The sequence below is a fragment of the Mastigoproctus giganteus genome, chromosome 7 (genome assembly GCF_048544385.1).
Source record: "Mastigoproctus giganteus isolate SK-2022 chromosome 7, ASM4854438v1, whole genome shotgun sequence".
NCBI classification, from domain to species: domain Eukaryota; kingdom Metazoa; phylum Arthropoda; class Arachnida; order Uropygi; family Thelyphonidae; genus Mastigoproctus; species Mastigoproctus giganteus.
The window spans coordinates 142,969,313-142,994,728 of record NC_143581.1 but is presented as its reverse complement, the minus strand read 5'-3'; the positions used below and the strand labels follow the sequence as shown (position 1 = coordinate 142,994,728).

The following is a 25,416-nucleotide window of genomic DNA, read 5'->3' as shown; positions in this document are numbered from 1 at the left end:
AACACCCCCTTCTCATTTCACCCATCCACTTGCTCCAAATGTTTGTCTAGTTCTGCCTTGAATCTGTTTAAGCTATCAACTTCTACAATGACAGATGGAGGTTTGTTCCAGCAATCAACCACCCGCTGGCTAAAGGCAAACTACTGCACATCTATCCTACAACTGTCTTTCTTCAATTTGAATTTATGCCCTGTCAGGCAATTATTCTGAGCAAGAGGAAGAATCCCATCAGCATTGAGCATGCTCAAACCATTCAAGGCTTTATAGACCTTAATCAGATCACCTCACAGGTGCCTAGTCACCAGACACTGTAATTTTCAAAACTTATGCCTTTCATCATAAGAGCGACCCTTTGTTCCATTCAATAATCTTGTTGCCTTTCTCTGTACTCGTTCCAACAGCTCTACATCCTTAATAATTGATTACACTAACAGAAAAGACCAATAAACTGGAAACTGAAAATTATTTTTATTGTTTTATGGTAGTGACCTCCAGAAATGTGTGTGCTTTAGAAAATTACCATGAAGCCGATAACAACTAGCAAGTCAACAGCAGGAATTCACAAAAAGGAATGGAAACGTTGAAAATTACATCTAACATAATAGCAAGGTTTTCCCAGCACAGAAGCTCAAAAATACAGTTATGCGAGATTTCCAGAATCCCCGTTAGTGTGAAACCTTGTTGTAGAAGTACCATGTTGTGTGAGGATTGCTGCAATTTTTTATTATTATTATTAGCCATATGGTACAAGGAAGCCTGAGGCTTATGCTGCACCAGCCAAAAAAAAAATTCCCACGTTACCCTGAGAGAAAGAGAGTAGAAGGGAATCACCAAGAAAGAGAAGAATGATGATATCCAGCTCAGGACCCTGGGTTTGCCAAGCCCATACTCACCAGATGTGAGCCCCTGGGGTAATCAATTGTGTTAGAACAAAACTATGTTGTAGAAGTACCATGTTATATAGGGGTTGCCTGTACATGCAAAGGAAAAGTGGTTTATTGGGAAAGTTTCCTTGATCACTCTACCAAATCTTAATATCTAATAACTGCATGCAGAATATCTACTAATCAAGTCTCATTTTCTTCAGGTATACACTTATGACTGAAAAAAGATACATCAGTAGGTGTTAACTGTGGCTTTCTCCATCTCCACTCTAAATGCAGTGCATACACAGCTGGAAGTTGTGTATGCAGTGCATTTAGTACTGAACCATATCAGCAATCTGCCTAATTTATTATGAGACCATATTTTTATTGCCTCTAGGTGGCCGGCCGGGCTAGCCGAGTGGGTAAAGTACCTACCCGGCAACCCAAAGGTCACGGGTTCGATTCCCGCCTCGGGCTTGGATCAAAGTACTGCAAAAACCTTGGGAGGTGCAATATGGTCACAGAAGCCGATGCGCCAACAACTACCAAATCAAAATCAAAAAAAAAAAGCCTCTAGGTGCAGTAACTGCTGCACAAAATAAATCCCCTCCTTCTCATCCCACCATGCAACAAATAAGATCCTCGTTAACTTTCTTCAAAGAAAATGATTGGATAGTTTGGTTCAGTGGTATTCTAAAACATACTGGATTTCAAAAAATGAATGCATATCAAGTTGCAAAGCAACTGTTGAACACTGATGTAACCCCCTTTCATGTCTTATAAATTTATTTTAATAATTTAATAATTTAATGATTCTTTTAGATGGATGCAAATGTGACTGGCCAAACAAATAATTGATTTTACAAGCCCATCTGAAAATAAAGCATTTATCACGTGCATGGAATTCTACTTTTGGGTTAGTTACATTCACTGATATGAACAGATTGGCCATTTTCAGGTACATGCCCATTTCCAACCTTGACTCAAAGCATTTCATACATCTCTTCCTGGTTAAAGGAACTGATCTCCTTATATGTTCTTTTTGCTTGATACAACAAAGCACATTCTTATAGTTATATTCATTATTGAACTATTTGAAACTGCGACTTTCTGCACCAGACCAGTATCACACAACCCTCTAGGATTGTATCACCTTATAGAAAGTGATAAATAGTTAGGTTTACAGAAACAATACCCCACAGAAACAATACCTCTGTATATATAAACTATGCTAAATATTAGATTGTAGTTTTTGTCTTAATCTGTTTTTTTATTGTATTTATCATCAAAGAGGAATTGGGTTTTTGGAGGTGGGATTTCAGAATTGAGCTTGCAGCCTTCCCATAGGTATACAGAATATAAACTGATAATTAGATGTTGATCCAATTTTTCCTTCTGAAGTGAGGACTGATGCTTTGACATCTAGAACACTGTCGTTTATTATACTGTATACAGTGGTTTGTGTCTTTACAGTCCCACCTGAAAATTATTTGTTTCATATTAATAACCAGTTAAAAGTTACCAGCTTAATCACTTCCAAAAATATTGAAGTTTTACTTCATTATATTTGGAAATGATTTAATAAAAATGGCAGAATATACTTATGTGCACATGCATTAGTTTGAATGTTGTTCTTTTTCAAGTTTTAAGAACTTTTTATTTTTTTATTAAAACATATTTTTAATTTTTTTTTTTTTTTTGCAAATACTTGTAAAACCCCTCTCTGTTGTGCTTTTTGGTCAGCCAGTCAATAAATAAAAATCCCCAGAGAGTGTGACAGTTGAAGCCACTGCATGTACTTCAGTCAGATGCTACAAAGCCAGAATGCAACTACCAGAGGTGCTGCCATCTGTCATAAAGCCTGTGCACTTCAGTAATTGCAATAAGTATGCACAAGATGCCATTTAACACATGCGTTTTATATGTATTTTTTTTTTTTATAAAACTTGATTTATAATTTTTTTTTTGTTCAAATGATTACAGAAAACAGAATTTCTCAGTTTTCAATGGAAGAAACCAAATAAAACAGTGGATTGAAGAGATACCAGAGTATAATATTGCTGAAAATAGCTTATAATTCACTAAAAAGGCCTCTGTGGTCAGGAAATCTATCCATAATTGATTCTGCCAACTCTGACCAATTATAACTTTAAACATAGATAAAATTAAATTACAAATAAAATAAATAAATAAAATACATAAAATCGACTGTAAAATATAATTTAAAATACAATAAATCATGAATTGTTGAGAAAGGCGGCAGATGCTGCCGAAAGCTTCAGTTTTAGAGTAGTACAGGTTTAATGCATAATATTTTTATATATTTTAATATATTCATATAATTGTATTTTAAATTTTATTATATTTTACAGTCAATTTTATGTATTTTATTTGTAATTTAATTTTATCTGTTTAAAGTTATAATTGGTCAGAGTTGGAGACATCAGTTATGGAAAATAGGCTGGACTTTTCTGACACTATGGGCCACACACTGTGCTTCAAAAATAAATAATTGCATTTAATAAGTATTTCAATTCAGTATGAAAATGTCAAGCATTGGTATATTGAAAGCAGAAGCTTAAAAAACAAAAACCTTTTTTCATGAAGAGAAATAGATGATGGGTTTGTTACGCTCTGTGCCATCGTATGTGTTGCTATTGAGGGGGCCCCACTAGTGACAGGTTAAAAAGTATTTACAACAATATCACCACTGCTGCCATAAAGTATTATCAAATGGAGTGCCTCACCAGGTGGAAATTCCTAGATCACATTCATAAGCTTCCATGATAGTATAATGGATTTGTCACTTGCAACTTTCAGAATTTGAACACCCTCATTTGGGTTGGACTTGGTTCATATCCCATCTGAAAATGGAGAAATTTTTAAATGCCTTTTCAATGAGGCTTTAGTTATCTGATCTGATGTGGAAGGAATAAGGAATAGGGGTACCCTATTCCTTCCACATGAGATCAGATTCCACATTCCTTCCATTTTTTTATAATAATAATACTTTTATTTTAGCCAGTGAGTTATAAATTACTGGAATAAGTTACCTACATGGGCGGTAGAGACTGACAATTTGGGGAAATTCAAAGGTCAGCTGGATAGTTACCTACAGGAGGAGGGAAAGTATAGATTGTCTATTTTCTTTTCTTTTTTTTTTTTTTTTTTTGGATGGTTCAGCATAAGCCATATCTTCCTTGCACCATGTGGCCATTTCTAATACTATTACAGTCGAAGCTCTTTATAGCGATCCTCTTTTTAACATCCTGTGTCGTTAGGGGCTGGCCAATTTATCATTAAATTAATGCTATTTTATGAGCAATTGATATAACACCATTCTGATATAATGACTATTTAGGGGATTATTATATAGAGCTTTGACTGTATTCCACAAAATAATTGATAGAATTCTATCAAATATGCATTTTTCTTGATATTTGAGATTTTATTGTTGTACTTTGACTTTTGAACACCAGTGTCCATCATTCGTACATTTTCTTAATTATTTTTTCTTATATTTTAATTTTTCTGTTATAGTTATATTTTTCTGTAGCTTGAAGCATTCACTCTAAAACTGCATGGAATTTCATTAAGTAATGTAATTAATATTTCAGTCCAGAGGTTTCAGAAGTAAATGCCAAAGTGTGGTATCAAATTTTGGTAGAGTGGGCATGAAAATATACAAGATTCCATGACCCACTAAGCATATTGAAATTCACACACGCATTATAAATCTGATTGTGTGATGCCTTAAAAAAGAGTAAAGCATCACACAATCAGATTTATAATGTGTGTGTGAATTTGATGATAAATTTATATCATCACCGCAGATGGAGGAAAATAAAATATTTATGAACAATCAATATAGTTAAAAAAGATAATAAAATTTTTAACATTGCAAAAGAGTCCAGAGTGCCTTCATATATTTTAAGTTTATATTTATTTTAGTGTTTCATGATGCAGCTTAAAACTTCATTACATCTGTTTCTGACATCTCTGCCTGGTTTTTATTTTGCTTGATATGGTATGCATGAGCACTGCAGGATATTTTGCAAGGTGGTGCATGTGGGAATAAATTTTTTATTCACCAAATTTTCAAATATATGCAATATCTTAATTAAGTCATTACATACACAGCCGAGCCAACTTTTCATGTAGAATTTTTTTTCGTAAAATTTGTATTATTTTAATGTTTAAATAAATTAATGAAAATATTAAAAATTGTGTATTACTTTGAAATCCAAAGGTGGTGCACTTGCACCACCATGCTGCCAGTGCCCATGATGGCATGTGTAGATCATAATTTTATTTAGTACTGGCAAAAACAGATGGATGGTTTGAATGAGAAAGAGAATCTGTTTTACCTGAAATCTCATATTGTTTTTGTTTATATTTTTTATTTGTTTATATTTAGCCTATGCTAAATATAAACAATTTTTGTTTATATTTAGCATAATATCAAAGAAAAAGGACAGTTCCTTTGTTACTCTAGTGCAGTGTAGCAGTAGCCTCAGTTTTGTATGTAGATGTGAGCAAAGTAGGTTTGCTACAAATGCATCATTCCCTGTGAGTTTGTAGTTTACAGACTTAAATGTACACTACAATATGAGGTTTTACAACATGGTGCCTACTTACCCAAGGCACCTCCGTAGCCAGGTGGGAAGGAGCAGTGCGTAGCACACTCTTCTTGATTAGACCGGGGTTCGAGCCCTTCACCACCAAATAGGGAGGATGTGGAAAGGTCAGGGAATGATCCCTGCATATCCCCAGAGCAATATGGCCTTAGTTGCTAATGCTCCTAAAAACCAAATAACAAACAAACAAACCTACTTACCCAATTACAATATCCCAGGCAGGATTTAAATCATGGTTTGGGTAATACAATACATTTTAAATAAATACCAAGATATTTCTATTGGCAGTGCTTTTTATTTAAAGTGCATAGTGATCGATCTGCCTCCACAATATGAGTTGAGGCATTCATGACAAACCTAGTTTGCTAACTTAAAAATAAAACAGGTTATTGCCTTAACCTGTACAATAACAACCTGTTGGTCAATTCACAATAGTACATCTGGTAACCAATCAACAGGAGCTAGTTTGGCTGTTGGTTGCTGATAACTGAAAAATAGGAGTAGCAGCAAAAATAGTTTTTAATATTCAAAGTTGAAATAAATGATGGAAATATGATATTGCCTTTGCATCATCCACATTTAAGTTATGGATAAACTAAAGTAATTATTTTGCCATTTTACAGAAAGTTTGGATATTTTACATTTATTCCCTCTTATTTTTGAATGATTGTTACAGTTGGAATCTTGATTTTTCAAGATTCCAACTATATTAGGACTTCAGATTTTATATTACAATAATTTTAAATTCTTGCTCTGTTTTACTTAGTAACTAAAATTAGAAAATTTCATTATTGTTTCATTTTGACATACCTATGCCCATACGTATACTTATCACCTAAATAGCATCAATTTAACCTTTATAAAATGTGATTAATTTATACATTTTTGTTTTATATATTAATTTATATTTTACATCATTTTTATTCAAACACTTTGATTTTAATAACAAAAATATACATTAGTACAGCCCATTCTGCTGTAACGTGCAATGTACATTCCAAAACAATGCCACGTAGTAGAAATGTGCACTAATGCCATGCACATTTTCCTATAACAGTCAGGGATAGTGTAAAAGTTATCAGTTGTCGATACTTAACCATTTTCAAAATGTAAACAGTGTATATTCTGCAGTGATTGGTAAATAACATAGGTTATTTGCCAATGCCATGATTTGTAACCTATGTTATGTTATAGCATTAGTAAATAATATACGTTATTTTCCAGTGCTGTAATGATTATATTTTGATTACCCCAATTTCTAATCTCCCTTGGCCCCTTGGCATAAAAACATCAAAAATAAAAACATAGGTTATTACAAATTAAACCTCAAAGGTTATTAAATAAAAGTTTATTGAAATGAAACATTCACAACAAGCATTATTGTTTAATTTTTGATGGTTAATTTTTTGGTCAGAGAAAAGGCAATAATCTTCCTGTATTTTTTTTTTTTTTTTTTTTTTTTTTTTGGATTGAGTATAAAATCAATGACCTAGCTTGCCTTCTCTCTCTCTCAAAATAAATTATTACATAATTAATTTTCATGCTTGCATTGACAGACAAGATGTCAAATAAATATGCATGCAATGCAAGATAGTGCAAATATCAGGGTGAGCTGTATTTGTAAAACAAATTCAATACATTAATATATTATACAATACATTAATAAATTAAAACAAATACATTAGTATTTGTGATATTTGTAAAACAGTTAACCAATCCAAACTCAATTTTAAACAGAGTAAGAGTAGAAAACTTGCTTCTCCCACCTTTCTTTCAAACTGATGGTTCTATTGCATCTACAGATAAAGATAAAGCCTACTTTATCTTGCAAAACTTGTAAATAGTCTCAATTTCTTGAATATCCACCACCACCAATTCCTTAAATGACAATCTCCAGGTAATTCTCCAGTGAGGTGAAGAAAACTTAGCTTCAATCCTTCTAAAATTCAGCCTTGTCTTATTTCTCTCACACAAATGAGTCTATTACTCCCGTGCTCATCTTTGATAATACTCAGATTTTGAGGTAAGATCATATTTTGATTACCCCAATTTCTAATCTCCCTTGGCCCCTTGGCATAAAAACATCAAAAATAAAAACATCCTTTGCATCAAGAAAACCCTTTACTTTTTTTTTTTCTAAACAGCTAGTTATGTACAAATCTCAAATCCATCCTACCATAAAATATAGTTGCTGCATCTGGAGTGATAGCCCCAAAATGTTTCTCAGGCTTCTGCTCTCCATTCAGAAGATGGCAGTCAGTTTAATTAATGGCTCATCTCTTGCAAAGTCTTTCCACTCACTGCCTCATAGACATTCAGTTTCTACTGTGTCTTTACTGTAGATACTTCCAGTAGGTGCTGTTCTTCTGAACTGCCATGTATAATTCTCCCAGTCTCTCTTCCAAAACCAATCTGAACATGTGCGTAAACCAGTCACTATCCATTCTATCTCTGACTCCAAACTCACAGAACATAGATTTTCTCTGAAAAATAAATTGCCTTTGAATTTTCAAAAGCTTTGAGCTTCAACTACCCATGAAGTTTAATTATTCAGGTAATCAACAAATTTACTGGAAGACTTCCTATAATTGAGTCTAAACCTTCCCTGCTCCATAATTTAAAATTATTGCCCTTAGTTCCAGAGTAATGTAAGTTTGTTGCATCGTTTTGTGTCATTCAATTTATTTTCCAAAAATCTAGATATTGTAAATTCTAATAAAACTTATTTATGTATGTAATAAATTATCCATCATTATTCCATTCCATGCACCGTGGGATTCTTAAATCTGCTTAAATTGAGTTGGGGGGAGGGGGTTGGAAGGATTGTGATTCAGAAAATATTTGGAACTGCTACTCTATTACTATATCCATTTAATTTGTGTTCTGATAAGTGTGTCATTGTATTGTACCTGCTGCTGATAAATTTAGTGCCATGCTAATTTTATTTAAATGCCCTTTACATTATCTAAAAATATAGTGTTGTTATTAGATTTTTTTATTATAGTATTATTTATTATTATTATTATTAGCTTGTGCAAGGAAGCCTGAGGCTTTTGCTGCACCAGCCAATAACATTTGTGTTTTGCAGTTGGATAAATTTAATTTAACATAAGAGTATTCAAAAAAACTGTACACAGACACTTGGAAAACAATGTAATTTTTGTATATTTATTATAGTCATTGATATTGGAATGCACCAATCTTCAAATCCTTCCTCAACTGAATGCTCTTGGACAGATCTCAGGTCTTCAAATGCTGACAGTACAAGAAGGAGGTAATCCTATCACACAGCTGACACTTTGGAAATCATATGCTATATACAGATTAGGACCTTCTTTAATATATATTAATGGCAATGCAGTAAGTGTAAATTAATATTTCTCCTCTGTCTGATGATGAATGTAATCCTTATAGATGATAAATTGTTAGTGGCAAATAAAATATAAATAAACCTTTCAGGTTTTTATTATATTTTTAAAAGTAAATTAATAATTACTTGCTATATGTATACATAAAACATGTATTCATTGCTACTGTGGGCGCCTCCGTAGCCAGGTGGGAAGGACAGCAGTGCGTAGCATACGCTTCTTGATTAGACTGGGGTTCGAGCCCGTCACCACCAAATATGGAGGATGTTGAAAGGTCAGGGAATGACCACCGCATATCCCGGAGCAATATGGCCTTAGTTGCTAATGCTCCTAAAAACCAAATAACAATAACAACAACATTAACATTGCTACTGTTTTTTTTTTTTTTTTTTTTTTTTTATTATTTCATGTTAACCAGTAATCCAAGGAAATGTTACTGTTATAAGGGAAAGGCAACCATGAAATGATGGAAAATTTTTTATGATTGGTGCACATTGAAGAAATTTATTTCATTCAACACGTTTTACCTTGAAAAGTAGTACAGTTTAATCCATGATGCTGTCACTGTTTCTCTTCTTAAATACCCCCATCCCTCATGAATTTCCATGACACTCTCTTTAATGTCATCAATGCAGGAAAATTAATTTCAGAGAATAACTCTTATAGAAAATGCATTGTGAGCTGGTGCATCTTCATCATGAGAAATTCATTCAGTTTATCAGAGATTTTTTTTTTTTTTTAATTCCAGATGAGTGATTTTGATGTGGCTAAATTTAAGCCTTGAGTAATTACATGTAAATTTAGCCATCTGTCTGAATGCTCTAGATTTATTTGCCTTAAAATATTTTTGCAGATCTTATGAGTTGTCAAACAATAAATCTGGACGTTGAACCATAAACTTGATTCAGAATGCAGATTGTCTTACTAGAAAATTTTCCAGAATCCACACAAATTTTGTTATTAATTTTTTGTTTTGAAAAGTGGTCATTTGTTTTTATGACATAAATAAAAAACATTTACCATGTTTCCCAGAGCAGTGGAAAAATTCAGTTCACGAATTTTGCTAATACAATTAAATCTCACAAATAAAAATATTTCCATGTTTTTGGACATCTTCCCTTATTAATAGTAAGTCTTAATAGTATGGTAAGCCTGGAAGTGGTAAGCCTTGTAATCTTAATGAGTCTTAATGGTAAGTCTTATATGAAAAAATAGTTCTCATGAAAAATTCAACACAGCAAATTATTTTCTGAGTTCATGTATGCATAAGATGTATTGATTTACAAAGGGAAAAAAACTGTTAAAATTATGAATGGGTAACATAGAAACTAATAAATACCTAATCTGCTTAAATAAGTCATGCTCACAACTCATTACGCCGCCTCCGTAGCCAGGTGGGAAGGAGCAGCAGTGCGTAGCACACGCTTCTTGATTAGACCGGGGTTCGAGCCCGTCACCACCAAATACGGAGGATACGGAAAGGTCAGGAATGACCACCGCATATCCCGGAGCAATATGGCCTTAGTTGCTAATGCTCCTAAAAAAAAAACCAAATAACAATAATAACAACTCATTACCCAGAACACTCTTTCAAATGCACCCCTCATATTTATAGTATTTTTAATAGACTCCCCAGTTCCAGCAGCTCTACACCCTTCCTTAAATAACACCTCTAGACTTGTATACTTTACGGATCTGGAGCCTCATTTTACACAAAAGTGGCGTGACCATTGCTTTATACAATGGAGTAACATCTCCTTATCCCCACAAGCAAAATTCCTGTATCTCAGAAAAAACGCCGTGTGCTGTCCTGTCAGCCTGTCTGCACTACTCAGAGAACTTCATATCTGACTGCACAATTAGCCTTAGGTCTTTTTCATTTTCCACTACCCTGAATGAGTACCTTACTCTGGGATTACTGCTGCCCATGTGCAGTACTTTGCATTTAACAATGTTAAACTTCAACTGCGATTTCGTAGCCAAACCGCATAATTTTTATAGATCTTGTTGCAGTAGCTTATCATCATTACTGTCATTAACCATCCTGCCAACCTTTTTATCATTTGCGAAGTTAGACATTAATCCTGCTACCTTCATCAATATCATTAACAAATACCGAAAATAATGGACACAGCACCAAAACCTGGGGGACTCCACCAATAACATTATTCCATGATGGGCAGTGTCCATTAATAACAACTTTGTCTTCTACTCAACCATCCATGTCATCTTTATCCATGTCAGTAACTTGCCATTAATGCCACACTACTCCAATTTGTACAGCAATCTAATATGTGCAACAGTATCAAAAGCTTTCCTGTAAACCAAGTATATGATATCAAAATTATTTTTTGAATCCAGTTGTTACTGCATCATGGTATCCAATCAAATTGATCAGACAAAAGTGCCCTTTGACAAACCCATGCTGTGACTGAAGTATAACTACACTCCTGTCTAGATAGACCCACATTACTTCTTTAACCAGTGATTCCATTATTTTCACTGGAGCAAAAGCTCAGCTAATAGGTCTATAATTAATCATGTCACTCTTTGTGCCTCCCTTTGTGAATTGGGGATACATTCTCAAATCTCCAGTCCAACCAGACTACCCCTGAATCCAAGGATGCACACTCATAGCTAATGGACTTTTTATCTACTTTGCTGCCTCCCTTAATATAATTGGATAGATCCCATCCACCCAGGTGCCTTTGTTACATTTAACTTCCACTTTTTTCTCAGTTATTACAAAGTCATTTAGCTCCCTGGTAGAAGTTGATACATTTCTGGCATCAACTCCCTTAGAGAATTGCTCAAATGTGAATGTAGATACAAAGTACTTGTTCAGCTTGTCGGCAATCTATCAGCAATGAACCATCGATATCAAGTAGACCTATGTGATGCTTCCCCTTCCTTAAGTGTTTACATTAGAAAAGAAGTCTTTGCTATTTTTCTTTTGCCAGACATTTCTCATAATCTGTCTTAGTTGCCTAACATCCTTTGTGACTTGATTGCTTACTAGTTTATATGTACCATAGGCCTCTGTATCACTTGATAATTTATATGCATCCAATGCATTTTTCTTTTCTGCCACCAGTCTCATTAGTTCATCTGACATCCATTTAAGCCTAATCCTTGAACAGTACTTCTTAGTTGGTATGAAAAGCCTAGTAGCATCCATGATTATTTCCTTGAATGCTTCCCATTTTGAATTTGCTGATAGTAACATCAGTTTGTCCTTTTGTATAGAATTTAAAAACTGTCTGAAACCACTGTAATTGCCTTTATGAAAACAAAAACCTTTCTCTTTACCCCTGATGATGGTTACGTCTTTAAGTAAACCCCCACATCAATACACTGCCACCTAGTGTTTCTTTTATCTCTGGATTCTGAATGCATGAATAATCACTACTGATAATCAAATTAAGAGTATTACTCTCTCTTGTTGCCTCTCTAACATGCTGCTGTAGAAAACAGTCATCCAAGAAATCCACAAAAGCCTCGCTAGTATGTTAGTGACCAATCCACAAATTCCAGTTAACATCTGGAAAGTTAAAATCACCCATTATGAGACAGTCTAATTTGCTGGCCCACCACATTTCCCTATATAGCTGTTTGGCATACTCATCACAGTCATTAAACTTATAACACACTCTTACTCTTAATTTTGCTTTCCCATTGCTTATTCTCTCATCCATTTTACCAAGAGGAGGGAGAGCCACAAGGATCAGTATTAAGTGTCACGCTTTTCACCATCAAAGTAAATTCCATCACAGAACAACTTCCTCCAACTGTAAATAGCGCCGTCTATGTTGATGACTTTAGCATATTTTCTCAGTCATGCAACATGAAGGTTATTGACAACTGCAACAAGCCATTAATTGCCTTAATTCCTGGGCACTTGCTAATGGATTCAGGTTCTGGCCACTGAAGACTGTTTGCATACACTTTTGCCATAATCTTCATCCTGAACCTGAATTGAAGCTTGGACAAAATGCTATTCCAGTAGTGTCAGGCGCAACATTCTTGGAACCCGTATTTGATAAAAAGAAATTAGCATTAGCAAAGGCACATGATGCAAGAAAGCAAGCTTATATAGCATCAGCCAAAAAAAAAAAAAAAAAAAAAAACCACTCGCTTCAAATATTTGTCAAGTTCTGCCTTGGATCTATTTAAGCTGTCAACTTCTACAACGAAGATGGAAGTTTGTTCCAGCAATCAACCACCTGCTGTCTAAAGGCAAACTTCTGCACATCTTTCCTCAATTTGAATTTATGCCCTCTCAGGCAATTATTCTGAGCAAGAGGAAGAATCCCATCAGCATTGAGCATGCTCCAACCATTCAAGGCTTTATACACCTCAATCAGATCACCTCGCAGGTGCCTAGTCTCCACACACTGTAATTTGCAAAACTTAAGCCTTTCTTCGTAAGAGCAACCCTTTGTTCCATTCACTAATCTTGTTGCCCTTCTCTGTACTCATTCCAACAGCTCTACATCCTTCTTAAAATAAGGCCTCCAGACTATACAGCATTCAAGGTGTGGCTTGACCATTGCCTTATACAAGAGGATAATCACCTCCTTATTTATCCCTGCTAGAAAAATTCTTGTATATCATTGACAAGACACCATGAGCTACTCTTGCAGACCGTCTGCACTACTCAGAAAACTTCATATCTGCCTGCACAATTACCCCCAGGTCCTTTTCATTTTTTACCACTGTCAGTGTGGTACCGAGGGTGGCGCTGCAATCGCGGAAGTGTACGGACGCATCTGCACGAAGCTCCACGTGATGTAAACGGCGGACGACGATATTGTGTGATCTTCGATTTAGTCAAGTATTACAACATGGATTTTTCAGGTTTGAAGAGTATCACAGATGAAGGTAAGTAAATTAAGTCGGGCAAGAATAGTTTTTGTGATTGTATTTGCCTATTTTTGCTCTTTTGAGAGTGTTTTTGCTCACCGCGATCGGTACAGCTTCAGCGGTAACCACTGATTTGAGTACATCTCAAAAGTCCAAAAATTTTGAATATATTATACTTCAAACAGCTTGTGATAAGGTTATTTTGTATGGAAAAATATAATGCTACTGACAGAATTAACTTATATTTTGTTTATAAGATAGTATTCTTTGTCTACAGGCATTTCCCGCCAAAACTGTAAAATCGCGATTTCTGAATTCTAGTGGGCCTACATTGGAAATAAGTACCTCAAACCACTACTTAAAACATTAGAAATTGACTTATTGCTACAAAAGTGAATTTAATGCAGAAATTATGGCTGAAAAATCAAATAATGACAAAATTCTGGACAATGACTTAAGACTCCTCTGAAAATGAAGCTAGAGTGCTCAGGAAGAAAACCCCTGTTAATGAGGAAAATGGTAATGAACTGGATAGCTGGCCTCCTGGCCTCCTCAGTATTAAGAAGAGCAGGAAAGGAAAAAAATCAAGAAACTATAGAAATTCTGGAAATGCAACAAAAGACAGAAGAAGAAGAACTAAAACTAGACTACCTAACAAATTTGACTGACCCTATCAAACAGGCAAAGGAAACAAGAGTGTATCTAGAAGAATATATGCACAAGCAAACCAACAGGATTATTTCTGCAATTAGGCTGCAGATAGTGAACTGTTGGTTACCGCTTGCCCAGCATCTGATTGAATTAAACACAGAGAACCAAGTGTTAAAATCAAAATTAGAGGTTACAGCTGTGGAGAAGAACAACTATAAAACAATGAACACATTAACCTATGCCCAATGTGCAAAGGTTAATGGCAAACAGGACATAACTAAAGCAAAACAAATAGCTACTAAGCAACCTAATATAAACAAGGAAAGCAACATTATTATTCTGAAAGCAAAAAGTGACTCTACCCATAAAACCAGTGAGGCAGTTAAGGACACAGTGGTAACATGTCTTGGAAACTACTGTCAAACACGATGGAACCCCAACCCTGTGTTGGGTGGATTCTGTAAATAACATCCTAGACAGTATCATTCAGACTGAAACTGGGAATCATTTCCCCACCCAGCTAGACATTATAAAAGAAAACACTGAATATGACAATGCCGATATTGAACCTCTGTTCACTATACAAAACTTAGAAATAGCACTATCTAAAACCAAAAACAATAAATGCCCAGATTTTGACCTCTTAGAGGTTGAGATTATCAAAAAATTAGCGGAAATAGCACCAGATCAATTAATAGCACTATATAATAACTGTATGACAGAAGATATATTCCCAAAAATATGGAAACAAGCTGTGTTAACATTAATTCTCAAAAACCCTGAAAAACTCCCTACTGATCCCAAATCACAGACCAATAGCCCTACTCCGTGTACTAGGGAAAATATATGAAAGACTAATATATGGCAGATTAACTCAATATCACACAGAAGCAGGTTTGCATTCCAACAATCAATACGGTTTTAAGGAGGGAAATTCTACGGAGGATGCCATGGACCACCTACTGACAAGGCCCCGAGTGCCAAGCGATCTTTATAGTGCGTTTTCTAGCGTTTTTCCTAGAGTGAGTACTAGTGCTTTCATAAACCCTCCACCGCTCGCAACGTCACTGCTGACCGCTCGCAACGTTACTGCTCCCCTCGCTGAGCAACGTCACTGCTTCAACGCTAGCAACGTTACTGCTAACCCCGCTTGCAACGTTACTGCCATCGCTAGCAACGTACTGCTCTCTTCTTCTGCTGATCGCTTGGTCACTGGTTGGCACTGCTCCTGCCTCCACGTGGCGGGGTCGGTAACCTGGGAGAAGGAATTCCCTCTTCCAGGGCTGAAAGGAGCAACGATGGATTGTAATGAATATCCATCTCTGGAGCCCACAGGTGGCAAAGTTGTTAACTCTGTCTCAGAACACGAGTCCAATCGTCCGAAGAGACTTCGGACGGAAAAACAGATTTCAGATATGCCAGCATTTCTTATAATGCACTCATTGTCCACACAACCTGTCGGCAAGCTATCGCCTTTTCTGATACAGAAATGTTTAGAATCGGTTGTTGGATCCCCTAAAATGGTGAAGCGTCTCCAATCAGGAGACCTTTTAATTGAAACCTCAAAAACATCTCATTCGGAAAAATTGTTAAATTTAACAACATTCAACAATATTCCAGTGTCAGTTACGCCCCATAACACCCTGAACTCGTCTAAAGGTGTTATCAGTGAATGGGACCTATTAACTGTTTCTGAAGAAGAAATAGTACAAGAGCTTAGCGAACAAAAGGTGACACATGCACGGAGAATAATGACCAAAAAAGATGGCAACCTACTACCAACTAGGTCTATTATTTTGACGTTCAGCACTCCGAATCTTCCATCTTCTGTCAAAGCAGGTTATTTAAACTGCAAGATTAGACCTTACATCCCGAATCCCATTCGCTGTTTTAAGTGCCAGAAGTACGGCCATGCACAGGCTGCATGCAGAGGCGATGCTGTGTGTCCTATTTGTGGCTCTAAGGAGCATTCCCAAGGAGAGTGTACAGTTTCCACTCCTACTTGCCCAAACTGTAAAGGAAGCCACCCTGCATTTTCTAAAGCATGTGACCTCTGGAAAACAGGAAAAAAAATCCAGAAATATAAAGTGGAGCATAAAGTTACATATCCTGAAGCAAGAAAGCAAGTGCTATTAACCATGCCTAGCAGATCATACGCATCAGTGACCAGAAGTAGCCGCTCAATTGCAACACAAACAGATGTCTCCATAGAACCAAGCAGTTCTTTTTCCACCTGGGCCAAAACTGCACTGCTAACATCCAAAAAGAAACTTACAGTCAATGAGACCAACAATACACCAATTAGTATCCCAACTGATGCTATCTCATCATTGCCCGAAACAGCAAAATCAGCAAATGTTGAAGACCAAGAAAAAGGGAAACAATGCAATAGGAAAATGGAAATTGATATTCAACCAGAGGATGAAGAGTCAGTTTTAGAATTATATGCTAATGATACCATAGAAACAGGACGCCCAACCTTTTCAAAGAATGAAAAATCAAAACAAAGCAGACTGAAACCTTCTCAGAAAAAACAGTCAGATCAATAGTGACAATCAAATCCAAACAATGAATAAATTCATACAATGGAATTGTAGAGGATTACGTAGTAATTTTGATGACCTGAGTGATTTACTTTTTCAAACAAATGCAGTAGGTGTATGCTTACAGGAAACATTTCTATCACCAAAAGTCTCTCTCAGATTCAAAAATTACACCATGTTTAGACGAGACAGAGATTCTGATGGTCCTGCCCGTGGGGGCGTAGCTGTTCTTGTAAAATCTACTATACCATCAAGACATCTCCAGCTACAAACTTCCTTAGAAGTTGTTGCAGTTCGGATGGCATTGGGAATATCATTAACGCTTGCATCCATTTATATCTCGCCCAATTATCCTTGCTCCCTGGCTGAACTTGACAATCTAATTGCACAACTGCCACCTCCTGTCTGCTTATTCGGTGATTTCAACGGCCACCATCCATTGTGGGGATCTTCCACCATGGATAGGAGAGGCCAATTAATTGAATCATTCCTGGATAACCATAACCTGACTCTGCTGAATTCTGGCTCTCCGACTTATATACAACTACCTACAGGTACTACCTCAGCCATAGACTTGTCCATCTGTTCAGCATCTCTTTTTGCAAGCATGAAATGGTTAGTGTTGAATGACCCATTCCATAGTGACCATTTTCCTATTATCAGTTCAATTGAAACCCAGGCTGTGTCATGTCCAAAAGGCCGTACTTCTTGGAATTTTTATAAAGCAGACTGGGTAAACTACTCAGCTTGTGTCCTTCTCGACACTCAATATGTTCAACATCAACATATTGATGACATAACTGACCACATTACCAGCCAAATCCTATATGCAGCAGAAATTTCCATCCCAAAATCAGACCAATGCAAACATGTACACAAAAACCAGTGGTGGAATACGGATTGCTCTAAAGCAAAAGTAGAAAAAAACCGTGCTTGGAACCGGTTCCGCAAATGCCCAACTACTGCCAACCTAATTTTATACAAAAAACTCAGAGCCAAAGCAAGGCAAATTAGGAAGAAAGCAAAACGTGACTTCTGGATAAGCTTTGCATCAACTATTAACAAAAATACTGACACTCGAATTATATGGAAAAAAATACAAGCTCTCAATGGAAAATTTCCTCCTCAGCAGTCCCCGATAATACAATGGAATGGGCAGGACCTATCCTCTTCTACTAACATTGCAAATGCTTTAGCAGAATCTTTCTATAACATTTCCGCCTCCTCCTCTTATGTCACCTCCTTTCAACGCATTAAATCTGTTGAGGAACGTCATAAATTTAATTTTTCAACTAGACTCTCACTTCCGTATAATCAACCCTTTTCTATAGCTGAACTCAAAGAATCCTTGAGCAAATCTCCAAATAGTGCAGCAGGACCAGACGGCATTCACTACAGTATGCTGAAGAATCTATGTGAAGCTGATCTCTACATACTATTACTCTTTTACAACCGGATCTTCTCAGAAAATACATATCCTCTCTCATGGCGTCATTCCTACATTTGTGCTATTCTAAAACCAAGTAAAGATCCTTCCATAGTTGAGAATTACAGACCAATATCCTTGACAAGCTGTTTGGGCAAAATCTTTGAAAGGATGGTGCATAAGAGGCTCATGTGGGTGCTAGACTCCCAAAACGTTCTTTCCGATCACCAATATGGCTTCCGTAAAAACAGATCTACCCTAGATTTACTACTCAAAATTGAATCTAACATACGTAACGCTTTTGTCATGAGACAACATCTGGTGATGGTGAACCTAGATATTCAGAAAGCATTTGATACCACTTGGCGTCATGGTATTATTAAAGATATACATCAGTTGGGGCTGAGAGGCTACCTTCCACAATTCATCCAGAACTTTTTAAGATTACGCACCTTTCAAGTCCGATACCAAAACATGCTATCAGCAACTCACATTCAAGAAGAGGGTGTTCCTCAGGGTTCCATACTGAGTGCTACCCTATTTGCTATTCGGGTCAACCACATATTGGAAGAACTTCCAAAATCCATACAAATATACATGTATGCAGATGACCTCACCATATCCTGCCAATCACAAAGTATGAATACTGTTGAAAGACAGTTACAAATTGCTCTTTCCAGAATAGAATCGTGGACCTTACGTAATGGATACCGCCTAGCTGAGCAGAAATCCACCACTACTCATTTTTGCAAATTACGGTCACTGCATCCCGATCCTGAGCTAAAGATCAATAACATTTCAATTCCTCTTGTTGACACTGTCCGTGTTCTTGGTCTCGTACTGGATAAGAAACTGAACTTTAAAGCACATGTAGCTTATCTTAGAACTATCTGCTTGAAAAAGTTGAATATTCTCCGGTGTGTGTCATCTATGTCATGGGGTGCTGATCGACATACCTTGATCCATCTTTATCGAGCCCTCATCAGATCCCGCTTAGACTATGGCTCTCCAGTGTATGACTCTGCGAGAAGAACTACTTTAGAGCAATTAAACACGATCCAGCACAGTGCGCTGAGAGTTTCTCTAGGAGCTTTCAGAACCTCCCCTGTTCAGAGCCTTTATATCGAAGCTCATGAGCCACCTTTACATCTTCGGAGGAAAACATTACTTTTGATGTTTGCCGCAAAAATTCGCAGTTTGCCCTCCCACCCTAGTTGGAAATATCTGTATAATACCGAATGGGAGTCATTTTACAACAGTAAGCCAAATGAAAACCGACCTGCTGCACTTAGACTTAAAGAACTCACTCAAGCATGGAATATAGACATCAGCAATATATTTCAGGACATGACACTTCCTGATCCACCTTGGACAAATATTTCTGTTAATTACGACGATTATTTTCAACAATGGGGTAAGAACACCTTGTCGCCCTCCAATATTGCACAATTACATGAAACTCACTCTTCTAACTCAGAGGCCTGCAAAATATATACAGATGGATCAAAAACTGAGACCCAAGTAGGTGCTGCAGCAGTCTTCCCTTCAGTCACCATTTCTGTTTCATTACCAATAGAATGCAGTATCTTTACTGCTGAACTTTATGCTATTAATTTAGCTCTCGATCGGATAACTGAATTTTTAATTACGACCACTTTAATATACACCGACTCACTCAGTGCTGTCACTGCTATAATAAGTGGTAACAACTCTTCTCACCCTGTAATAAAACAGATTCGTTCTAAGCTACTTGCCTGTAAGGAATTGAAACAAACTGTGACATTCTGCTGGATCCCAGGACATTCTGGAATAGCTGGCAATGAAAGAGCGGATCATGCAGCCAAACAACCAGAAACCACCATTACGCAGAAATTTCAAGTTCCATATACAGATTACAAGCACATTATCTGTAAAGCATGTTATAACAGTTGGTCATTAATCTGGAAAGGTTATCCAGGAAATAAACTCTACCAAATAAAACCGGAACCAAAGCTATGGCAATCCAGCTTCAGCAAAAACAGGCGAGATGAAATAATTTTAGGAAGGCTAAGGATTGGGCATACGCACCTCACTCACCTATATCTATTAACTAATGACAGCGCTCCACAATGTACATTCTGTCAAGTACAACTGACAATTCGCCATTTATTAGTGGACTGTCCCCACTTTCAAAATATCCGCTTAAACACCTTTAAATCAATAGCTAATACACAGTCATCAATAAATTTATTACAGATTCTGGTGATGATTCTAATGAAAAAGAACTATTTATTTTCCTAAATCGTATAGGAATATATCATAAAATATAGTTATATCCACTATTAGAAAGACACAATATGGCCCTAGCAGCCTATGTGTCGTTAAACACAACAACAACAACAACCTACTGACAACAGTTAAAACACAGAGGAGAAATATATGCTGGCAATCTCCATTGACTTTGCTGGGGCATTTGACTCATTCTGGTGGCCTAGTGCCCTTAGGAGACTTCGCCAGACAAATGCCCCACAAAACCTCTATAAGGTAATAAACAGCTACCTTACAGACAGAAGTGTCTCAGTATGCATAAGGTTCCAGGAATTGACATGCCCTGTGAATAAAGGCTGCCCGCAGGGTTCAATCCTTGGCCCTTTCTTTTGGAATATTGTTCTGGACAAATTTCTGGCCTTGGATCTTGGCCCTGTGGAAAGCCTGGCCTTTGCAGATGACATGATTTTCCTTGTAAAAGGTAACTCACGAGTGGTTGTAGAGCAAAGATCAAATGCTGCCCTCTTGCAGCTGCAGGAGTGGGCACAAATGCACATGCTCAAAATATCACCTGAAAAAACCAAACAAATACTTCTAAAAGGCGATTTGGACATAAGAAGACTTCCACAAATCAAAATTAACACAACCACTATAAAAATGGTAACAGAACTAAAATATCTTGGAGTGGTCTTTGATTCAAAATTAACTTTTTACCCCCATTTGATCTACTTGGCGAAGAAAGTGAGAAATTATGCAGGTATGATTGCCAGGCTCAGTCAAGCAGACTGGGGACTCAAAAGGAAGACCCTGGCAATCATATACCATGCAATGTTCCTACCTGTTATCACCTATGGAGCCGGTGTGTGGTTCATCTGCTCGGCCATAGTAAGAAATAGGAATAAATTAGAATCGATACAAAGGACAATACTACTCACTGTTACCAGAGCATTTCGCACAGTAAGCACACCTGCACTACATTGCTGGCCGGAACTCTCCCACTTTACCTGGAAGTAGCCAAAAGGGGCTTATATTATAGATTTAAAAAGGGCATACCCACAGAATTTCTGGGGATAGCCCTTGATACAACCAACACCTTCAATGATGAAAGAAAAAGAATAGCCACAAAGCTCCATGAGCTATGGCAAACAAAGTGGGAGCAGGAAACCAGAGGTCTGGTTTCTGCAATGGGTGTCAATGATTAGCCCAAAGCCACCTAAGTGGTATGCCCCTGGACTTTTTACATTTATATTAATAGGTCACGGCTCCCTAAAGGCGAACTTAACCTCATTAGGCTTGACCGATGACCCAAACTGCACCTGTGGCAAAAGTGAAGACTGGGCACACATTCTATATGAATGTATAATATATGACATCCCATATAATATATGACAGTGCTATTAGCTCTGTTCTCATATAATATATGAGAACAGAGCTAATAGCACAGATTGGTCCCCTTCCCAGGGGAGAAGAACATCTGTTCATCATAGAAGAGCAAAATTATAAAGCCTTTACACAGAAAGTATTCGAAATGCGCAGAGCAATCCAAAGAATGGCAATTCAGTCCCCCCAGCAATTAAACAATAATCAACAATAAAATTGCCCAAGTTTCCCACCATGCCCAGACGATGACTTAAAAACTGTTAGGATAGCAGTATTCTGTGCCCTGACAGAAACCTGACATAACAAAACTCCCCAGGACTACCCTGCCATGTGTAGGAACCTGGGACCCCACACCAAGTAAGTAACCATGTAGGGGAGGGAGATGTACAGACAGCCAGGGAAGCAGATTAACTGAAAAATATCAGTAAGCTAGTAGCAAAGGGATGCAATGTAGAATGAAAGAAGAATGAATGAATGAGAATGAAAGAAGAATGAATGAATGAATGAGAATGAAAGATAGAATGAATAAGTTGGGCACTGAGTGAACTAGGAATTATGGTAAAAGGGAATAAATGGCAGTTTTGGTGAAAGAAAGAGTGAAAAGCATGAGGGAAAGAGAGTGAATGGGAATAAGTGGAAGAGCAAATGTAATTGGCCGAAAGAATACAAAGTTAAAAATAACTTATATTACTTTATATATACTGCACTAACAAACATTTACTAACCACATAAACACTATCACTGCATTCCCCTGGCTTGCAAAAAAAAAAAAAAAAAAACTTGTGGCTAGACCTGCACCCCAACTGAAGAATAACAGTAAGTTGAAGTGCCCAGAGAGAGTGCATTGCAGAAGTAAGAGTCAAGTAAATGAAATGAAAGCTAGAAGAATGAATGAAAGTGTAAGTGTGTGAGAAAAAGAACACAAACCATAAATGCTACAGTTCAGTACACACTAACCCTAGTTTTAATTAGTATTTAAATTTAGACTACACATCATTGCATCCCCTCCTGGTGTGTGAAAAAAAGATGAATGAATTGAGTAAAAAAAAAAAATATATATATATATATATATATATATATATTTTTTTTTTTATTTTTAATATATATATATATATATATAAAAAAACTTGAAAAAAGAATTATAAAATAAGAAAAAAGTATTAAAAATAATAATAATAAATAAATTTTAAAAAAATAATAATAATAAAAAAAAGAAAAGAATTCAAGTAGAGTGAGAATGCAGATTATGAATGGAGTAAATGTGTCTCCCCCCACCCCCTCACCTGGTGGGTTCCACACTGCCAGCTAACATATCCCACCCCTGTAGCAGGATGGGCAGCTTGACCTTCATACCAGATTTGACACTGCTTGGACATGACACCGACGAAGACATTCTGCGGCTTTGCTGCCAACATGCCATTGGCGATCTGAACTTTGTACTCTAACCTGGTTCCCTTTAAAACCCCATCCCAGGGGAGGGAGGAGATGGATCTCTGTCTCCTCTCCTCCCTGCCTCCCCCGTACTTTGCCTGGTGGGGCTCATCTCCACTGATCTCTTTGGGGATGCCTACTCTATCATCCCTATTCTTCTATCTGTTTTCCCCCCAGTCTTCAGTCCCCCCTCTCTCACTAAATCGACAGAGTACATCCCTTAACAATGCCCCCAAATTCTAATCAATGTCTAAATTCTACCAGTTTCGTGTAAATCTCTAAGACAACTAACACTATTAGCTTTTACCTAGCGTATCGATCCACATGTCTAAATTTAATAACATCAAAATTTTGCTCGACCTATTAGGCCTTTAACACATCTCTTTAGCATTCAACTCCAACCAGCGATTTCCTAACAGCAATCCCATTAAGCATTAATGTCAAACGCATATTTTTTTTTTTTTTTTTTTTTTTTTTACCTATCCACTGAAATCCCAGGAAACTAGGCGGCAGGACCTGCCAGAGCAATTTGTTGTGATACTGGATACACCCAGCTAGCATCCACATGGAAAGATATGGGCAACGTCGGGCACCCCTAGGGGCGTTGCGGCCAATAAGCCGGAGAAACAATGGGCACAACATATCACACTGCACAGACACGGCCCACACACTTTCAAGTTTCTGGCTTGACAGTGTACTGTCCTCGATACAGTGAAACACACGCTGAGATGGGGGAAATCTCAGGTGCCGTCTGACATGAACGTACCTTATACCTTGTCAGTGTGGTACCACAGAGTTGATACGTTACTCTGGGATTACTGCTTCCCATATGTAGTACTTTACATTTTTCAATGTTAAACTTCATTTGCCACCTCGAAGCCCATCTGCTCAACTTTTCTAGATCCTGTTGCAGCAGTGTACTGTTATTAGTGTCATTAACAACCCTGCCAGCCTTCGTATCATCTGCAAACTTGGACATTAAGCCTGATATACCATCATCAGTATCATTTATAAATACAGAAAACAACAATAGACCCAACACTGAACCCTGAGGAATTTCACTAATAACATTAGTCCACAAAGAGCAGTGTCCATTGATTACCACTCTCTGTCTTCTCCCACTCAACCATCCCTTTATCCATAGCAGCAATTTGCCTCCGATGCCATACTACTCCAATTTGTGCAGCAGTCTTCCATGTATCAAAGGCTTTTCTAAGATTCAAATATATGATATCAAAGTTATTCTTTGCATCCAGTTCCTTTGTGACTACATCATAGTATCCAATCAAATTAGTCAGACAAGACTTCCCCTTAACAAACCCATGATGTGTCCGAGCTGTAACTGAAATCTTGTCTAGATGATCCTGCAGTGCTTCTTTAACCAGTGCCTCCATTAATTTCCCTGGAACAGAAGTTGAACTAACAGTTCTGTAATTACCTGTGTCTCCCTTTGATCCTCCTTTGTGGATTGGGGGTCACATTTGCACATCTCCAGTCTATGGGTACCTCCCCTGAGTCCAGGGAAGCTCTCATAATTATGACCGAGGGTTTGCTTACTTCCTTTGCTGCCTTCTTTAATATAACTGGATAGATTTCATCCACCCCAGGTGCCTTTCTTGTGGTTATCTTCAACAATTTCTCCTCCACTTTACTCTCAGTTATTACAAGATTATCTAGCTTACTGCCAGAGTTGAATACACCTCTGGCATTCCCCTCCCTGAATAACTCCTCATGTGTGAATGTAGATGCAAAATATTCATTTAGTTTGTTAGCTACCTGAGCAGGATCATCAACAGTTGAACCATCAATATCAAGTGGACCAATCTGATTCATCCCCTTCCTTCTAGAGTTTACATAAGTAAAGAACTCTGCTGATTTTCTTTGCATCCTTTGCCAAACATTTCTTGTAATCTGCCTTCGCCTGCCTAACTTCCTTTGTGACTTGATTACAGACTAGCTTTTATCTGGCATATGCTTCTGTGTCACATTTTAATTTATATGTAT

The 25,416-nt window shown here is 37.0% G+C and overlaps 1 protein-coding gene across 1 annotated transcript in view; it reads left to right on the top strand.

The window, feature by feature from the left end:
• The window catches only part of LOC150083240 (leucine-rich repeat-containing protein 49-like), a 494,942-nt gene that overhangs the window by 416,352 nt on the left and 53,174 nt on the right, over positions 1–25,416 (top strand). The window contains exon 15 of the mRNA XM_090377128.1: positions 8,681–8,863. Coding sequence (XP_090233254.1) covers positions 8,681–8,863 — 183 coding nt within the window. The remainder of the gene's footprint in view (positions 1–8,680; positions 8,864–25,416) is intronic.